The sequence below is a fragment of the Periophthalmus magnuspinnatus genome, chromosome 1, assembly GCF_009829125.3.
Source record: "Periophthalmus magnuspinnatus isolate fPerMag1 chromosome 1, fPerMag1.2.pri, whole genome shotgun sequence".
Taxonomy (NCBI): Eukaryota; Metazoa; Chordata; class Actinopteri; order Gobiiformes; family Gobiidae; genus Periophthalmus; species Periophthalmus magnuspinnatus.
This window is the reverse complement of record NC_047126.1, coordinates 16,243,661-16,263,880: the sequence shown is the minus strand read 5'-3', so window position 1 is coordinate 16,263,880 and position 20,220 is coordinate 16,243,661. Positions and strand designations below refer to the sequence as shown.

The window sequence follows — 20,220 nt, the reverse complement described above, 5'->3', positions numbered from 1 at the left end:
TGCACTTATGAAAGCTAGATTTTGTGTATTTGTCAATATCTAAACGTACCTGAATTTACAATATTATGGAAGCTTTTGTTACCCGTCCATGATGGTTCTAGTTCATACGGTACTTAGATGAAGTGTGAGGTAGGGTTATCAAAACAAAACACCCAAAATACTAAAATTGTCAATTATACTAATTTGAACACACATACTGAAAATAGGACAAAATGAGAAAATAAAGAATTGTGTTAGAGAAACAATAAATTCAGTATAATGCCACACATAAGCCACTAGATTTTGTTGAAAATTACATTGTCCGTTTGTTTAAATCTTTGGAGAGTATTATAAACAGTGAAATTTTAGTATTGTGACATAAGGTATATTATAGAAAGTAATATAGCTAAACTGTAGACAAATTTTTCTAAAAAAAAACATTGAATGCTGAATTAAGATTCTAATCTAAATCAGTTGCCTGTAAATAAGTTTACTACATCTTTCAATTCAAGAGTCTGAAAAGCAATTTAGTTTAAACCAATTTATTTATTGAGCAATAAGAAAAAAAGACAGTACAAGCAGCCATGTTATTTTTTTTATACAAAACGTGTATGTGTTGTTAAACAGTGGAGAAATAAGATTTAGTCCATTCTGGCTTTGAGAGTTCTGGTGGTAATCTTATCCTTTTCACTGCAAATAAAACCAGAAGAAAATTGTTACTTGAAATGACAATGCAATGTGACTTTGTGCTGAACATCTTTTCTCTCTACTTACATGACATGTACAATTACCCCCATTCCAGAAATAGCATCTCTATCCACAGCATTGAGCATGGCCTGGGAAATGGTCTCAAACAAGTCATCAGGCTCCTGAAATTCAAACACAAAGTGATAAACTCAACAAACCTATCACCACCAGGCGAAACCATAAAACTGCTCTCAAAGGATACCAAAAGGGGTTTTCTAAGTAAAATTTAAGATAACTTCTTGGCAGAAATAGAAATAAAATTTCCACTATGCAATATTTTTCTTCTGTATAGCTGAACTTGAAACAGAAATGAGAACAGACTTCTCGATCTTACGTCCAAGTAGGATTGAATAATCATAAAATTGTGAGATTTACAATAATTGTAACACAAATACTTTATACTGTGACATCCCTACATCCAAGATCAATATTCCAATAATTTTAGTAATATAGTAGGTGGCAGCATTTTCAAGATCTATAGATTAAGATTTCAACATATATATATAAAGTAGAAAGGTGTCAAAATAATTTCAAGACACTAAAGCAAAAACATTTCAGTTTTAATACTGTTACATACCCTTATGATGAAGCACCCTACTTTAGACTCAGACAACTAGTAGTACTCGTAGTAGTACTCACCATATCTGGCTCCCATAGCGACTCACACATGCCGTACATTTGCTCTGAGCAGGTCCCGCTCACCACAAAGTCCTCGGTCACCATGGGGCAGCCAATCAGGTCTAAAGAGCAGATAAACGGCTCCATGGTCTTAGGGTCAAGTCCCGCGATCACTGGCTCAATGTAGTAAGGACCAAACCTTAAAAAATAAATAAATAAATAATGAGCTACAGTTGTTTTGAAGCATGTACAGACCATGTATAAGAAGAACCACTAGAGTAATGTGCTTTTAAATACATACATTTTTAATTTGACTTGTATCTTTTCGATAGTTAACAATTATTTGCCACTATTCATCTATGATACAAGGACTAAGCCTTGAAATATGATGCCAGAGTGGTTTATATTATTAAGATCATCTGGCTGCAGTGTATGAAATTCATGACTCACCGTCTTTCATACAGGAGGTTGGACACCATGCTCATGAAAGTCTTGGGCTTGATCTGACGACCCTCTTTCAGCTCATAAAGGTTCAGTCTGAATTTTAGTCTTTGAGCTCTGTCAAAAAGACAACAAAAGCTGCTTAATAGCGAACATTTATTTCAAGACAGACTGCCTGTGGCGAGTAAAATATCTTTTTCTGATTTTTTAAAATTACAAAAACAACTTAAAATTTTATGCATTTTTGCTTGATGTTGTGCAGTAACAAGAGATCCATTTTCTTGCATTTTTCCATTTTAAATGAACCATTGTAAAGAAAACAGAAGAGATCTGAACTGATGATTGAGCCACTTTTGTGCGGAAACCCATTCACCTGCTGCATTTATATGTCAGAATTATGGGGAGAAGGAAGAAGGTCTCTGTTGTCTTCTAGCATGTACAAGTAGCGTTACATTAGATGATACAACATTGGGGGTATTAGTCTCATTACTTACACTGTCTGTACATCAGTAGCCAGTCCAGCCAGCCCGATAAACAGTCTCTCTCCCATTGGAAACACTTTCTGGAAGTCTGTAGTGACCATCTGCGCCTGGATCCCAAACCTTCGGTCCGCTGCAATGGCCACACAATTCTTTCCTCTCATGGCCATCACAGCCCCCCCATTATATGACATAATAGACTGTGAAAAAGAAAAAAATATCATTAACATCAGGCAAATTGCTAGTGACAAGCTCTGTGCAATGGCATCTTATTAATTTGGGTGGTCACGATATATTTTTTCCACACTAAACCTGATCTTAGGTTGTAATTATGTTAGATACAAAAATCAGGTTAGTAACATTATGGAACGTTTAGCTTTAGGTCACTTCTCCTAATAACCTTTTACATTTTGTGTAGTATAAAGATGTATTGTAATCTAGCATAACAGGAATCACTTATTGTGATTACTGTTTATAAAATACAGCTTGTGTCATGCAGTGAAGTAGCCAACTAGCCAATGGAAAGCATAACATCCAACTGTAATAAGATAAACAATTTTGCACTTGCTTCTTTGAATCATCCTCTAGATCAAACTAAACATGTTTTTTCATGTAATTAATAAAGACGAATTCAAGATAAATAGATATACAACAACTGAACTGGGAGTATAATGAACAGCTCGCTAATGCTCGGTTGCTAGCATTATTAGCACGTATAGCTTATCTAAACTGTTAATGTTCTTTATGTTAAATCCAATAAAATTAAACATCAAAAAGGATTCTTACCATTTTGGCAGTTGTGTGTTGTGTTCCCTATATCTAAAATCCTGTTTATTTTAAGATCTTAAATGAAAAGCTGCTGCTAGCATTGGAGAGTGACTACACGATTTAGAAATACGGAAGTCAAACTAGCATAATGTTATACGTCACTATTTTGCTCAAAGCTGATTGGACATTTCACAGAAACTCAAGATGTGATTAGAGGAAAGGATGTGTGTTGGTAGTTTGGTTGCCGCGTGCTAAAATGAAACCGAGAACAACTTTTTATACCGGTAAAATCATTTGTTCTTCATAGATTTAAATATTTCATTTATTCAGATTCAATTATTTCAAGAGTTTTCATCATATTATTTATTCGTAATTGGATTTGGTAAGGGCACAGTTTTGTAGCTATTACACCTATGAAGTAGTATTTGCATTGTAACTAAAGTGATTTGTTTAGCTTTTTGTTTATGTAATTTCCTACCTCTCGATTATGGAAGCTGGGAAATGTCACTTCTCAACGAGACACAATAATGATTGGACTATTATTTAATTGCCAGGATAATTTTCAATAGTCAATCAATATTCCAACATCAAAAATATAGGTCAATGTGTGTGTATTATAAAACAACCAACAATACTCTATGCAAAGTTACAGTGGATTCGAGATGAATTACTACTAAAATGTTAAATGAAGGATCTGTACAAGAAACAGTTGTCCAATAAAATAATGTACTTTTAAAAATAAAGCCAATCCATGATAACCATCCATCCCTGTAGTGATAACATATGGGTAGATTGAATGTTAACTCAATGTCTGTTTTTTTTTTTTTTTTTTTTTATCTCCTCATGAAATGGTCTTGAGAGGTTGCGGTCCTTTGAATTGAGTGGATGTTCCTCTTCACTCGGTCTTCCAGCGAGGAGGAAGCCGCACTTTCCAGTTTCATGTTGCTGGAAAATAATTAGAAGGCAAGTTATTTAAGCTGTGAAAAAATAATACAATCAGCTCAAAATAAAAGGAACTTACTGAATGAAGCCAGCATGTTCTTCACACTTGGTGTTTCGTTCCCACTGTTTCTCCTTCTCATCTTGTTTTTTGTATCTTTTTACATTATTTTCTCGGTCTTCTTCTCTTTCTTTGGCCTGGTCTATCATCTCTCGTCTTTTACACTCCAACTCATCTGCAGACAGCTTCCTGCATAAAATGAAATGTATTGATGAAAAATGATTGTACTCAGATGGCCACACGGTTACCATTGATGTTTTAAGGATAGACTAAAGATTATAAATATGGTTATGATAAAATATTTATATAAAATTTTGGGATACTTTCAGAAGTACTTAACCAAATATTGTCTGTAATCCTGTATTGTTCATACGTTAACAATATTGTGTTTATTATATTTAATAGTTTTATATAGATGAACAATAAAAAGTAGGTCTAGTACAAATTTTCAAGTGGTGATTCAAATGTAATTAAACTTGCAGACGTAATTAGTTCAGTTCATGCTCTAAATATTGGTTGCTATGTTTTATGCTACTTACTTGGAGACATGGTGGTTGTGTCTATGGTAGCGCTCTTTCGGTGGAGTGGGGGCTCTTGGCTTGTCTCGTCGGTCATTTCTGTTTGCGGAGGAATGGTGATCCCTGTGGTTTCTTTGGGGGGATCGGGAGCGACTTCTCTCTCGCCGTGAAGAATAATGATTATCGGAGGAAGCCGAGATATGATGACTTTTGCCTGCTGGAAGCTGAGGGGAAAAAATATAATGGTTTGCTGTTGATGGGGAGATAGATTCAAATCATCTACAACATCAAAAATTATATTATATCATCTTTTATTTGAAAAACTTTTTTGTCAAATAATTTTCAACAAGCTAAATTTACATGCCCCAGCCACAAGAATAATTATTTTCCAATTATAACATTTATTGTGTTTTTCTGGTTTGCAGCACAAACTCACCTGTAAGCCATAGCCTGGTAAATGGTGACCATTTGACTTTTTGTCAGAAGATTCATGGTGTGAATGGGATCTATAAGAAGAAAATATATAATAAATAAAATTATCTCCTTGGTATTATACAAAGTAAAGTTATATTAGCCACAGCAGAATAAGAAGCCGTGATAAATTCCATTACTTGTGTTTTCTGTCATCTTCCTCGTCTGAGCTTGAACTGGAGCTTCGTCTCTTATGTTTCTTCTCCTTTTTTCTGTCTTTGTCTTTTTTCTCTTTCTTTTCCTTCTTTCTTTTCTTCTTCTTGTCTTTGTCCAGATTCTGACGAAGCTGCAAAACAAACAATATTTTACCAAGGTGTGTGAAAGTGGAATAGACTATACTCTTTATGTATTCTTTACAAGATTAGTTTTAAACGATGTGTGCCTTATCTGATTTCTACACAAGTTTTAATACATCTGTTGTTCAAAACATGAATAATGATCTTAAGTGTATACATTACTTTATAATTACAATACATACCATTTCTTTGATTTTCTTCATCTTTACTGGATTAGTCAGGACTTCTCTCTTCTTTGCCTCTTCTCTTTTCCTATATCAAACACATTTTACTACATTAAAGAAACAATAGATGTTGTTATCTATCCTTTCTATACTATGATCTTTCTGACCTAATTTCAAACAGGGGGTCCTCTCTAATTTTGGCAGCCATGTCGAGTCCGGATGCTGCAGTGTTTGGGTTGAAGATGGATCCGGGCAGGAGTCCAGTTTCTGCAGATGGGCCACTCTCAGGATCAGCGTACTGGTCAGTGATCTGTTTGTCAATAGGACGACCCAGGAGGTATTCATCTCTGGATACCTGACCAGCTGGGCCTTGGTACATCCAGTCCAAGCGATCATCTTTTTTTCTGAAAACAAAACAAGGATGAAAATATATCCTTGATAAGTTTTCTAATAGTGAAAGATATTATTGTAGCTTCCATAAGTAGAGCTTGGCATGTTGTTTCCAGTTAGCCTAAGGTTCAAAAACAAAAATAGCATTCTGACATAACATTACATTGTTTTCTATTGAATCTCTGACATTTTGCACGTTTGGCCACAAAGTTTTTGACCTTTGATCCCACACTCTAAGCTTCTTCTTTCTCATTACTTCAAACATAGTCTAAAAAAAATACCAAGCACCAACTAAATAAAATCAACACTGGCAAGTGTGAGTGGACACTTCTAGAGGACAAGCAAAATATGTACATAACTTGATAAATAAATCATGTATTCTTAGTCTCTATAGAAATCTGAGGGGAATATTTAAGAGGATATAGTATGCATAATTAAAATTGACTAACTTTATAGCCCCTTTTTCTTCTGCGTATCTTGTCATTTCTTCTCTCGCTCGTTCCTCTTTGAGCTCTTTCTGAAGTTCTTCGATCTTCTTGCGTTCAGCCTCATGTTTCTGCTCGGCTTTCCAAACCCGTTCTATGTTTTTCATAGTCTGGGGATGCCAGCTCTTTTTCAAGTTCTGTAAAAAGACATTTGATTGTAAATTAATTCAGTGTTTCACATTAATAGAGGAGACTATCCATAGTATCTCATACTGTCTGTAAACAACCAACAATAGACTTTTTGCATCACAAAATGACACTTTGTCACCCGTTGTACTATCACAAACATTTAACTAGGGGGCAAACAGGACTGCTTAAAGATTAAATATTGACAATAAGGGACATTTATACTCTGCATTAGATTAAAGTGGTCAAATGATAACTGCTTGTGCCACCATGTCATCCCCGGAATCAAAGGGAAACACTGTTTACGTATCGTGATGAATAATATAATATTGTGCAGTTGAGAATAGATAACAGCCATTAAATTGGACGTCTTTTTACACTATGTTAGCAGTAGCAATTAGCCTTCTCCCAAATAAATGCCCTTTTGTGGTTATAAAACACAAACTTACCAAGTCACCACCCCCCATCTTGATAGAATATTCTCTTCCCGCTTATGAAGAATATAAATAGTCAAAATTTGCCTTTAGATATAAACTGTAAAAAGCCAACAACATAAACGATCGTCGTGTGTTGTTCTTCAGCTGTACTGGACGGGCTTCCGGTCTGAAGTAATTCCTTTTCCGGGTTGTGCCAGCGATTGCAGCTAACAAAATAATTTAAAAGGTAACAGCGCCGTTGGAAAATGTTACATTCACAGTGCAGATGGACTAAAAGTACTCCGAGCTTTAATGCCTTTTTCAATGAGTTTCTTGTTTTTTATGGAGCCCTTAAAAAGATTTCTTGTTTTAATGCTGCTAAAATACTTTCAGGTAGGTATTGATTTGCTTTGTTTTTTGTTTTTTTTCTCCTTTTTAAAAAAATAAGCCCTTAATGTGTATACTGTAGTATATTAATAATAATAATAATAATAATAATCATCATCATCATCATCATCGTTGTCGTCGTCGTCATAAAAAAGAAATAAACAAATTTACTTGACACAAATAAAATAAATAAATAAATAAAAATACAGAAAGAAAGATTGAACAGAAAGACCCCAAATTATTCCCATAGCCCTCATATAATACTGTGTTAGACCAGGGATTCTTAACCTTTTTATCCATGGGGGTCAGTTTGTTACTGTGTAAAGTAGCATGTAAATATATTAATACCTTAATATAATGTGTAAATATATTAAATTACAATATATTCATTGTGTGCTGGTGCCCCTTATGGTCAGTGTATATAGTTAGACTATGTTGATTAAAACACAGCAGTCCAGATATTCAGTAAAGGTTGGTCTTTTTATTTAGTTCAACAGTGTAATTAATACAGAAGACAGATTAAATACATATTATTACACCATGGTGTTTAACTTAATATTTATTCAAAAATAATGACTACAGAAAATAGCACATTGTTCATCTGGCTCTACTGAACAACATTTAAAACATCTATTGGTAATAACACTAAAAAAAAACAATAAAATAATATTATTCTACAGTATAAGTAATCTTTTTATCTCATGAATTCCCACAAAATTGTAACTTCAACATTGTAAGCTGTAGTTGTGTGCTGGTTATAATGCCTATATCAGTGAATATCTTCTATTGCTTTCTACATTACTATGAATATGTTTTAATGCATCTAATTAAACTAAAGATGTATGAAGCCTGACACTAAAGTCGCATGTCTATAGTTTTATTGAAAGTATTGATTGTTATTATTAAAGGCTACTTCACAAATAGTTTTCAAGTTTCTGCGAGTCCCAGGTGTACATTGAGTTTTTATCAAACCTGTTGAGTGATAGGATTTCCACCCAGTATTTGTTGACAAAAGTAAAATCAACTTTATCACTTGTGTTAGTTTTTAAAGTGGTCACAAATAAATCCATTTTAGAGGCAAACAACAAAGAAGTTTTGGTGTGTTTTTGGATGATGTGGTGACAGTAAACCACGTTCACTGAACAATGGCTGGTAGCCACAACTATGGAGAATTTTGCTTTGAAGCAACTGGGAAATGTTTTTTGTCTCATATTGCCTTGTTCTAGGCTCATACTTTAATGGACGTAGTTTTAAATCTCATCACTGCAGGTGAGTGGACACAAAAGCAGTTCAGGTCTTTGGTTTCAGCAGCAGCTTTAAGTGTTGACAGTGTGGATCGGGGCGGTGTTTGTAACAAGTCCCTGTCATCGACAAGTCACAACAGACTTCACGGCTGATTTCACCCAGCAGACATTTCTCCTCAAATCTATGATTGATGGTATTTCCTGTATGGCTTATAAAACAACATTGTTTCGCATATTTAATTTTTCTATAATTTTTACCATCACAGCAGCGTGCCTAAAGTCTCGAGTTGTAGTATTAAACACCAGTATCTTCTCATCTCAAATTAAGAGATGTTGCAAAATTTTCCAGTGTTTTACCAAATCTGGCACAGTAGCTTTGCACAGCAGTTTTATTCTCTGATCTATAATAACTCTACTTTAATTGTTTTCTTAATATTAAATCTATATAGCGTTTCTCCGTTAAGTCAAGGCATTTCATTGTAAACAAGTCATAAGCCATTTTTCTGTGTCCTCAGTCTTTTTATCATAGATAATAGCAGCTATAGCAGCAATGTCCAGCAACAAGCTGCAATTTCTTGCTTGCTTTACTATTTACTATTATAGCAAACACAAAGAAAATGTCTCAATGTGCTCTAAACTCACATTTGTTACAGGAAATCACTTTTTCTTCTAGTGACTTATTTATTCATACTTTCCTAATCTTAGCTGTAGTGGATGGGATCTGCCTCCCTCTTTGTCTCACATGGTAATCTTTTAGCCCTTAAATGCCTGTTTACAGATATTACCCAGACTGCCCTGTCACTGCAGAGTCTGGCTCAGTCTTCAGCTTCAGTGTGGGCTCTGGCACGTCTGATGCAGACACATTTGGAGCAGGCTGAGGAGGTGTAGCTGCATCAAAGCCCTTCTCTCCATTCACCCGGTCCTCCCCCTCTCCTGCAGATGTATGTGTACGCATGTGTTTGGCCAGGTGATCATTTCTCATAAAAACTCGATTACATAAAGGGCAGGATAACTTCTTTGCTCCTGTGTGTGTCTGTAGGTGGCGCTGCAGTTCCTCTGAGCGTGTGAATCTCTTTCCACAGAAGAGCCAGTTGCAGACGAATGGTCGATCTCCACTGTGCCACCTGAGGTGAGCCTTGAGGTGAGAGGTCTTGGCATAGGCCTTTCCACAGCCCGGGATGTGACAGTTGTGCATGTGCTTCCTGCGTTCATCTGCGCTCTGCCCCAGCTGCTCTGCGTGCACACAGTTAGGACAGCGGCACGCGGCCTGCCCTCCGCCCCGCGACGAGGAGCGCCTCTGGAGTTTGGGACGGACTGAGATGGCCCTCTCCTGTGGCTCCTCCAGTGGGTAAGGCTCCTGTGGGAGCATTTCAGGGGCGATGGGCTCCATTTTGAAGCCGTCATGAGGAAAGAGGTGGGACGTATGAGACGGGGGCACGTGCTGAGCAGCAGGCAGACTGCACAGCTGAGGGTCAGATCCGTACAGCCCTAAAGAGGGCTGCAGTCCAGACTGTAATCCCATGGACCCTCCCGCACTGACCGGGGGCAGCCCCTGTCCTGTCTGCAGGTCCAGCCAGCCCCCCGCAGGGACATCCCGGTGCGGGTCCCACCAGGGGGCCATGTTCATGTCCTCTGAGCTGCCACCGGAGGGCGCTGTCCGTAACCAGGGCTCATAGTGGTGAGCCATGAGGGAGCTGGTGCAGTCAAGTCTTTGTAAGGTGTAGTTCAGTCGGTGCTCTGAGTCCTGTGCACTTTACCACATGGTGTTGGTGATGTTCCAATGAAACCTGTCAAACAGAAAGACAGTTGGATTAGCTCCTGTTTCTCTACTTTACAGTCTTATGCATCACTGTCATGTTGGTGTGAAAATCTCTGAAGTCTAATGCAGTCATTCAGCCTAAATCCTTCTGTCTACATCAGATCAGCTGCCTGGATACTGTAGTTCTCACGCTGAGTGGCCACGAAGAGTGGAGACAGGGGGAGAGAGACGTGTCCAGACAGCAGCCTGCCACATGCATCCGCTGCCAGGTACTTCCCATAGAGGACAGTCAAAGAAGAGCAAAGAAAACAACATCCTGTGCCTGTACGGAGGTTCTAGCAATTGGGGGAGGGAGAGAGAGGGGGGTGTTGACAGGGGAGCAGTTTGGTGAAGGAAGAAGTAGCAGGGAGGTATGGCTGTAGGCCAAAGTCTGTTTGCTACGTCTTTGAGGTTTGTAGAAATGGGGCCTGGCAGACAGAAAACCTGTTTTTATGAATCACACATGATTTACAACAACAGGCCGCCAGGCAGGTACACAGCGAGCCCGTAAAAGACCCGCCCACTGCTCACTGGCGACATCCACAATGACAACATTCAGGAGCAAAAGAAAACAATCCAACAATAACACAAGAATGAGAATAACTATGTATGTAATCATGGGCACACGCTCTTTACCAGCATTAGGCCCCAATCACATAGGTATGTGTCCTGTACAAGAGGCGGGGTGAAGCGCTCAGTGGTGACATGAAGCTTGTTAAATTTCTTTATGACACAAAACTAACAACCAAAACATGTCCGAGCCCCAAACCGTCCTGTCGACTTCCACCACGCCCCCGTCCTCTGCAATTATCTTTACTGCAGGAAACTGTAAAGTTGTCTTTGGCTTAGTGCACTGTCTAAATATCTGTTTGAATCATCCCATATCTTCCATGCAAATGCATTGTCAAACAGCTGAACATGACTTGTTCATATTCATTGTTTTTAATGTCTTCATTTATTGGGGACAGCAGGCATGTCTTGTCACCCAGACTGACAGTTAACCACCCCTTACACAGGTCACAATTTGTTGAGTCAATATGCTCCAAGAGAGGATTACAAGTGATACATTACATTAGTCTTTGAGGAGACAAACCCACTCAGTGATGCTCTCTAGTCAGTATGAAATTGTAAAGTAATTAGCCTGGAATGCCCTAATGAAAGGTCCAGTGGTGGAGGTCAGGTAGATTTATTTTGGGGCGGCCCAGAGCTATGGCGACCGCTCTGTAATCTGTTGGGAATGCTGTACCAAGATGTGCAGTTGGACCTGGCCATTGCTGACAAAACCATAAACATATCCAAAGTCACCAGTATCTTTTCCTTTGTGTTTGGCCAGAATACCGCAGGGTTACAAGCTCTCGAGGGAAACAGCTGGCGGAGAGGGCCTGGGGGAGAGGAGGGAGAGACGAGGAGGAGGAAGGTACGGCGCAATGACAGAGCTGTGGTCATAAAACTTGCCTGACCAAGACCCAGCACAAACTCTGCTTTACAAGTCTGCCATCCAAGAAGCTCTCATTGGGGGCTATTTCAAAGCACAAACAGTGAATGCAAAGCCTATAGTTGCTACAAACTAAATTTTGCATATGTTTACAAGGACTAATTTGCCAGTGCATCTATCACCCCCGCCTTTACATAAATTGGTTGTTTGCTGATAAAGCAAATACATGTGGTGTACCTATAATTTATATGTGAACCGTAACGTTAATTCGTATGTATAATCAATTACAATACAATGATTTCCTATGGTAATTCAACAGCTTTTATGAGTCTGATTTACGTCTTATGCCCTTCTTGTTTTAAGTATCCACATCCCACTCCAAATGTTTAATCTGATATGGATTTTTTTTTTCTATCAGTACCAATATCCAATAATTGTCTTGTCGGTTTGACCAAAGTCGTAAATATACAGACGACGTACATATCAATATTTTAAAATCTATAAAAACTTGGCCTGCAGACTTAAATAAAGTTGTCGTAAAGGGATATAATATAAGATGGAGGCAGTTTAGAGAAAAAAAAATTACGCCATATTTTGGACTTTTTTTTTTCTGAAACGCTTACCCATGCATGCAGAAATCCTTCAATATCATCAATGTTGATTTTTGTACAAATAAATTGTAAGCAGATGTATTATAGAAATGAACCATAGACTGTATATGAATGAAATATATTTTTGAGGTAATTTTAGTAGTTTTAATTATCAGTGATTTACAAACAACAATTGATCTATTTGAATTGCGATCCATTTTTCAACATATTTTACTCTCTAGTAGGAAGCAATCGATGATTAATACGTTTTTTGTCAGTGCATACAAAATCTGAAACTTGTGGCATGCGTCTAGTAAATGTCTCATGTAGAGGCAGAGCTGATGTAGTTAAAAGATGCAGGTGAGAGTTTTACATGCTGTATGATTTGTGGCAGTCTGACAGACACGGATTCATCCAAACTCAATGGAAGTGTCTACTTCACTGAAGTCGTTAAGAACACACTTTATGTTTAAATATATGTGGATCATTGTAATGTTTATTTATACATAGTACATTTAATGAAGACTTGACAAACATAGATGGTATTGTATGTCTTAACTTTACATATTTGGAAATGGAAAGGTTTTATTCAAATAAATTTTGAAGTTTGTACTGTGTGCTGAAAATAGATCCAGATTAGTAAAACTGCTGCAAAGGTGACAGTCTGCTCATTTAACATTGGTCATATTATAGTAATAGATCTTGTGATGAATTCAGGCGACACTTCTGCATTTTAAACACACAACAAGCATTAAATACTATTGTGTTCCTTTCCTTAATTAAAATATAAATTAAAGGCCTATAAAAATAAAAAAAAATCTATTTATTTTTCTTTCAGAAAATTATTAGATTAAAATTGAGACTAGAGGAGAGCAGATTGTTAAAGGCCTTGAACTCCTTTTTCCAAATAAAAGACTATACGTTAATCCATAATAAAACTAGTAAACTTCTTATTTAATCGATCTGCATCCTATTTGCATCCTATTTTGAGAAAGCGAACAAAATTGATAGTTTTTATTAGATGCTTACTTTTGCTGTTTCCTGATTTAAACAGATAACTTGAATGAAGGTCTATATAGGCTATAGCACAGCACTATAGATATTTGCATATTAAGTTTCTCAGTTTCTCAACTTGTTCTTGCAGGCTATGGTCATGACCTATATGATTCAGACTGTCACAGCCAACTCACATTATAAAGTCTGAACAAATTCATGTTTGTCTAGTCGTATCAATATCAATGAGCACAATTTAAAACCCGATGAACTACAGTGAACTTTAGGCTTGCGTGCGCGTATTCAAATTCCTCACTTTACCTGCTAGACAGCCGCACCACTGAACCCTGTCTCCTTTCAGAAAAGCCCTTGGAGTCTGCTCTTTCTGTTTGTGAAGAAAATCGAGTAGTAAATAAATAATATCCTCATTGTATTCAGTTGTGCTCCATCCTTCCCTCGCTCCAGACGCGGTGTTGTAAAGTGCGGGATGGGCCCTCAGACGCGCTGCATGGTGAGCACTGCCCAAGTTCAGGATAAGCTCCGCGTCTTGAGCGCGTCCAGGCCCTGCCCCCCTGTGCGCGCGCTCATCACTGCGCGTGTATGAGTGGCCCTTTGAAGATGCGTGAAGTAGAGCTGGAGGCGCAAACCGGCCGGCGCACTTGGACAAAACATGGGATCAATGAAGTGTCTGTCAGAGACCTGTCCCGGGACGCACACGAAGTTCAACGTCACTGAAAACTATTTGAAAGAGCCGACATCAGCCAATAAATAAACAGCTGACATAACTAAGCGACTGGCGCAGACAAAAAAATTTAGGCCTGCAATAGCCGATTTGCCAGTTTGAAGTACATATCTTAAGTGTAATGATGCGATATTTTGTGTTCAGTTCAGAGTTGACACCTTTTATTGTTCTTGTAACTGTTTATGTGTTGTTGTTAATGTGACTGCTTTTGTATGTGACACTTGGTTGCTATGCAGACATGTTGATGTGAAGCTTCTATTGGTCAGTTCCTGATCTGTTTTGGAGACTGGCTTTAGTGAGTTGAGACTGCTCTTGTTTTGCTCTTGTTTTGTGGTCAACAGTAGACCTTGTGCTTAGAAAATAAACAACCAGAGGAAATTCTGCGTGTTTCCTTTACCAGAACGCTACAGTATTTTAATCAGTTAAAGTGAGTCAGTGGAAAAGCAGCATATGGCCCAGTTTACCAGATCAACACAGTATGTATGTTACATATAGGCCTACAACTAAATGGCATCATTAAGCATTAAACAATTATTGTTTTGTTATTAATATTTGAACAGGCTTATACGTTAGGCCACTCTGTGTCAAGAGGGCACTATGAAACGTTTTGGGGGATGGCCATTTGCATGCATTGTTTACTCTATGTTAACTATAACAATATATGACAAATAAATCTAGATATTGGAGCAGCATCGCCTCTTTACAGATCTGACCTGTAACTTGTCCTGGTGCCATCACTTGCTTGTCTCTAAGGATAGTTAATGCCCACTGTGGTGTGGAACTTTCAGGCAAAGCAGTAACATCTCCATGGAGACAAACATATGGCCGAGACTATTTACGCTCCACCAGAAAAGTTAGATGAGTATTTAAATATGATACGCAATACTGCATTGGTTTTTCTTTACTATATCAAATATGTTTATTATTTATAGTTTAGATGTATGTGTTTTGTTTGTATTATCCAACTGTGCAGTGTCTGCGCCTTATGGAGCAGATTTGAGACGTGAAATCTTTTGACTGTAAACACTCCGCAAGTGGTTTAGTCCAGGCCAAAAAACACACACGATTTAAATATCTTTAAAATATGTAGCCTAATTATTTCACCATATGTATCCTAACTATCCTAACTGTATTCATCTAAAGTCAGTGATGCATATAAAGTATTACATTACATTGCATTGCATTTTTCTTGGCTTATGTGCTTCTTGTAACCTGTCAGAGTGAATTATCATGTATATTGTTGTATTACTCGTGACACATTTAATAAGTTTTAGATTAATTTAATCTCTCTCTCTCTCTCTCTCTCTCTCTCTCTCTCTCTCTCTCTCTCTATATATATATATATATATATATATATATATATATATATATATATATATATATATATATATACATATACCCTGTCTGTCTGTCTCTCCCTCTTTCTCTCTGTCTCTCTCTTTCTTTCTCTCTCTCTTTCTCTCTCCCCCCTTTCTCACCCTCATCCCTCCATCTTCCTTGCTCTCCCTCTCCCCCCTCTCTCTTATTGCAGGTCTTGTTGCAGCTTGTTGGAGCAGACCACAGACACAGACACTTCCTGGTCCTTGGCTCCTCAGCACTTCATAAAATGCTGAAGTCGAGTGGACGCCAACAGCAAACACTGAATCAGCACCACAGCCTCACGTCCAGGTACAACTCGGACACAGGAATTAGTCTAACACCAGCTCTTATGATTGCTTAGATTGGCCTTATTTTTATTTAGACTGTTGCTATAGTGATTCCCAATAAAAAAATAAATAAAAAAGATTATGTCTTTTGGATGGGAAAGGGCCCTCAAAATGTTGCGTATAAAAGTAATCTGAAACCCATGAATACCTACATGCTTTCAAACAGGTCTTTTCAATGACAAAACTTAACTGCAACAAAAAATATGCAAATTCAACAACTTAAGAGTAAGTAACAAAAAAAATTTCTTCTTGTACTCGGCTAAATTGAAAGTTTAAAAGAAATATATAATGCAAAATCAACCTTTATGAGCTTTTAATCTTGCTATAATGTTGCCTTAACACTACCTAGTGTTTTATTCTGATTGATCCAAGCATATTGAAGTAATCCTGGGTTGTCCTGAAGGTTCAAGGCTTCATCCAAATGCTCAGAAAGGTTATAAAATGTCACATCGGCATGTAAATGAAAATGAGTACACAAAACAAAATGTCCAAAAAAGGTTCTAGATGTTGTCTAGATTTAAAGTTTAAACTGATACTTTTTAAGTTAATGAGGAGAGAGCAGATTTGCCATCCAGCTATTTCACCATGAACTCCAGTGAGATTGTGGATACTGGTGCAACTGTAGTGGCCATTTTCTCATTCTAATAGAAAATCATATAAAAACAGAGCCAGTATCACAGTTTCACAATTGTTGTATAATGGTACGTTTGTGGTCGTAATAATGCCACTTTTTTCTGAATTATGAAAAGGAATATTTACACTAAAATACTTCACTGGTCTATATTTTATGCAGAAATAAACTATGTATTTATGTCTATACACCACTGATATTTATTCAGTATATCATGCCAATTACTATCTAACAGACATTTTTTTTACAAAAATGTTTAAATATTCAGCATGGCAGAACACTGAAATGAGATAAAGTATGAATAAAAAAAGTATCAAAGTATTGAAGAAAAATAATGTAGAAAAAATTTTCTGCTCCTATTTAGTTTGCGAGAACATGGCTGAACGGGATATTGGTTACTATAAGTTACTATGTGATTATTCCTCTAGTTTTATGTCTACATGCCAGCAGCTGCTTATTGCTGTCATTTTTGTTTTAGTGCAAACATTAGAGTAGACCACACACATACTTTCAATATGTTTACTACAGCATATAATACAGTCAGTTATGTATCCTCATGAATACAATACAAGATTATGCAGAAGACTCAGAAATAGTATTTAATTACACTATAATCTCATTGTTGTTCTTGAATCGTGCCAAGTTCAACATTTACCAATTATGCTTTTGTGTATTCACTTGTTTGTGGTTGTTGACATGGCACTGGTTTAATAAACGCAACATACTTGGGAGGCGTTACCTTCAAAGAAAAATGTATTTAATTGTAAGAAGGATGTGTCCCATGAATTTAACAATAATTCTGAAACATAATAAAATTAAAAGCTTGTCGTACGTGTAACTGCTCAACAGTGCTGTGTGGGTGTGTGCGCAGAGCTGTCAGTCATGTGTGTCCTTTTCGGTAAATGTCAAACTAAAAACAGCCATGGCATTTTTATAGATGGATCATATGAAGTGATTTATGACTTTCTGAATGAACTACTAATCTGGGAAGTTAACTGATAATTGGCAAACAAAAGTGAAACTGCCGTATCAAATTTGGGTGAGTATTTCTTCACGTTCATTCCTCTGTTGTTGTTCCATGTTTGGGTCACGTCTCTTTTCCACAGTGTAAAATTATCTATGATGTGATAAATTAAAATCATCTATGAAGTGATAAATTAATATAGATAAAATAGAACTTGAGCCACAGATAGTTCAACAAACAGTTTGCTTAGACAAGATATATAAGACTCTTACAAAATGAAGGTTCAATCCCAGCTCTGACCAGTGTAATGCCATTATGTCCTTGGGCATAACATTTCACTATGTATGAACGTGTGAATGATTTATTTATTTTATTTTATTTAAGCCATACAAAAAAGTCAAGCGTATCAAACATTTATTTGGCTCTGATTACTTTCTCAAATGATTAAAATTATTAGGTCAAATGCTTGTTATTATTTGTAGTTTAGAAAAAAACTTATTGTCTTTTAAATCTGTCCTGGCTCCTTTCATTTTAGATCATCCTGTTGTCTACATTCCTCAAATGAACATTATGTGATTACACCCACAGACAAAATTATTTTCCATTGTGTTTTAATTGCTGTAATTAGGCACAAAACAAGTTCTTGGAGCCATGTTTTTATTTGGTCCTAAAGGTCAAATAGTTTATGTAAGACATCAGGGTGGCAGTTTGGGCGTAAAGAATGTTGTTATTTACCGGCTGGATTTGTGAGGGCAGATTTGAAATTGAATCAAGCAAAATAAAGATAAATATAGACCTGTTATGAGATGAAGGCAGATAATCGGTATGATTCAGGGACTATGGTTTGATTGGGTGGATAACATAAAATTTAACTGGGCTGAGGTGACATTATATTATATTTAGTTTCTAGAATTGCGATGAATCTTTCTTTTGTTTTAACTTTATTTTCAGATACACCTACTTCTACTTCAGTTAGTTCATTTATGGCAGAAATATTGTTACTTGAGTAAGGAAGGATACTGCTAATACAATTCTACCCCTGTCAATACTGCATATTATTGTTGTGTCCTTGGGCAAGACAATAAACCCATCCCATCTGTGTATGTGGAGAGTCGTCCTTGATGAAAAAAACAAGACTTTATTTGCATTTTTTCACAAGATTTAAGTTATATTCATGCTATTGTTTCTAGGCTGAATTGGAAAGGCAGACTTAAAATATTCTCAGGCATTATAAGGGAAACGTAGACCTCGTTACCTGTAGTCGGATCTGGGTGGGCAAGACTCAAATTTGGGTGGTCTAAGCCATTGGACCTGGGGTAACATTTACTGGACTTAAAAACAAAAGAACTTTTTAAACTTACATAATAATTTACCACTCTTTTTATGTAAGTAGTTGGCAGAAATTGTCTTTTTTTAGTACATTGGACTAAAAACAAGTATAAAAATAACAAATAAACTCAGAACTTTTGGAAGAGTCATTGTAATGGAGAAAATAAATCAGATGTTATGTCTCAACAGTTTCTTTAATTTGACTAATAAGACAAATTTACTTGAGAACAGCCTTTGTCCACTCTCCCATCTCTGATAAGACCCATGTTTAGTACACATATATTCTATTGTACACTGTTATGTGCTTTGGGTCAGATTCTCGTATAGTCCCACGGGAACCACAGGCGCGTCCCTCACAAATCCTGCCAGCCTCCTGAGTGTGTAGTCCGCCCAAATCCGGCACTTCCCCTCCACAGATCCTCACTGTAAACTGTAAGCACCTGGTATAGTCCACTTCCTTATCCTTGTTAATTATTCAAAATCCCAAAAGCGGAGAGCCCATCCCACTTTCTCAAGGCTTCTCTCGGTCACCAGCGTTGTCTGCGCCCTGCACCCATCCCCCCACCCCCCACCCCACTCACCCTCCCCTCTGCTCTTTCAACTTCAAACCCAGTCATTTTTTTGCGAGTTGCACTTTGATTGTGAGTGTACACCTGTATTTTGCAGTAGAGACTTCCTCACAAGCCCCCGCCCCCATCTTTGATTGTTAAACAGCCATGGCGCCGCTGTTACTGTCTGCTCCCCCCCCAGCTGCTGCCTCTCTACCTTTTAACCGGATCTTTAATTGCACTGAGAATTTGACTTGCTTTATTTTATCTAATTTCCAAAACCCCTTCTTGTGTGCAGAGGGTTGTAAAACTTGAAATAAATGCATTACAGGAAATAAGCAAGTGTCAAAATTCCCCTGGCTAACTTTTGGAAATTTGGAAGAAGAAAAAAAAAATTGGTGGACATAAACAAATGGCTACATTCACATTGCAGGTTGAATCTGATTTTTTTGCTCAAATGTTTATTTTTATTTATTTATTTGAATTAGGAAAGTGCTGATTACCTGACTGTTATGAACATGAAAAACAGAACTTGTTCATTTTAATCAGTTGAGTGGTCCAAAGTTATTCCTCACCATATGTATTTCAAGCATCCTAAGTATTCACTGTGAGTTTATAAGTGCTTTTCAGACCAGACCAGAGAGGAATTTTGCTGTGAAAAGGTAACAACAACTAGCATACTAACACTCAATTTATGATTATTGGACAACAAAATACTTTTTAATTAGATGCAGATCTATGTTTCTCAAATACATGAGACAAAAATCAGGTACAGGCCCGTTAATCGATGTGTCACCAAGCAACTTCAACATATTTACTATGAAGCTGGAATTAGTACAATATAAATCCATTGTCCCAAGGTGAGTAAAAAGCATGAAACATTCCATTAGACAACAACAAACACATTACTTGACATTGTCCTTAAGAAAAGGACAAGAGACATATAACATTATGA

At 37.0% G+C, this 20,220-nt stretch overlaps 3 protein-coding genes across 3 annotated transcripts; all 3 read right to left on the bottom strand.

The window, feature by feature from the left end:
- Positions 1-536: 536 nt before the first annotated feature.
- Positions 537-3,191, bottom strand: psmb3 (proteasome 20S subunit beta 3). Its single transcript, XM_033973443.2, has 6 exons — positions 3,051-3,191; positions 2,280-2,464; positions 1,795-1,902; positions 1,366-1,543; positions 754-848; positions 537-669 (listed from the first exon to the last, which is right to left on the bottom strand). Exons 1-6 carry the CDS (start codon positions 3,051-3,053, stop codon positions 621-623), a joined length of 618 nt encoding a protein of 205 aa, XP_033829334.1. The 5' UTR covers positions 3,054-3,191; the 3' UTR covers positions 537-620.
- Positions 3,192-3,590: 399 nt separating this feature from the next.
- Positions 3,591-7,114, bottom strand: cwc25 (CWC25 spliceosome associated protein homolog). Its single transcript, XM_033973796.2, has 9 exons — positions 6,932-7,114; positions 6,321-6,493; positions 5,649-5,885; positions 5,500-5,569; positions 5,162-5,307; positions 4,987-5,056; positions 4,572-4,774; positions 4,054-4,221; positions 3,591-3,977 (listed from the first exon to the last, which is right to left on the bottom strand). Exons 1-9 carry the CDS (start codon positions 6,947-6,949, stop codon positions 3,866-3,868), a joined length of 1,197 nt encoding a protein of 398 aa, XP_033829687.1. The 5' UTR covers positions 6,950-7,114; the 3' UTR covers positions 3,591-3,865.
- A 712-nt stretch (positions 7,115-7,826) lies between these two features.
- Positions 7,827-14,077, bottom strand: sp6 (Sp6 transcription factor). The gene is made up of 2 exons (XM_033967536.2): positions 13,667-14,077; positions 7,827-10,316 (listed from the first exon to the last, which is right to left on the bottom strand). Exon 2 carries the CDS (start codon positions 10,214-10,216, stop codon positions 9,311-9,313), a length of 906 nt encoding a protein of 301 aa, XP_033823427.1. The 5' UTR covers positions 10,217-10,316; positions 13,667-14,077; the 3' UTR covers positions 7,827-9,310.
- Between the last annotated feature and the right edge of the window lie 6,143 nt (positions 14,078-20,220).

Bases quoted from the DNA above. Each gene is read 5' to 3' on its own strand.
- psmb3 (XM_033973443.2), bottom strand. The intron at 849-1,365 runs GTGAGTACTACT...TTTGAATTTCAG, and splicing joins CGCTATGGGAGCCAGATATG to GAGCCTGATGACTTGTTTGA. The intron at 670-753 runs GTAAGTAGAGAG...TTTTATTTGCAG, and splicing joins GGGGTAATTGTACATGTCAT to TGAAAAGGATAAGATTACCA.
- cwc25 (XM_033973796.2), bottom strand. The intron at 5,308-5,499 runs GTATGTATTGTA...TTTGTTTTGCAG, and splicing joins TGAAGAAAATCAAAGAAATG to CTTCGTCAGAATCTGGACAA. The intron at 5,057-5,161 runs GTAATGGAATTT...TTCTTCTTATAG, and splicing joins GAAGATGACAGAAAACACAA to ATCCCATTCACACCATGAAT.
- sp6 (XM_033967536.2), bottom strand. From the start codon at position 10,216: ATGGCTCACCACTATGAGCCCTGGTTACGGACAGCGCCCTCCGGTGGC.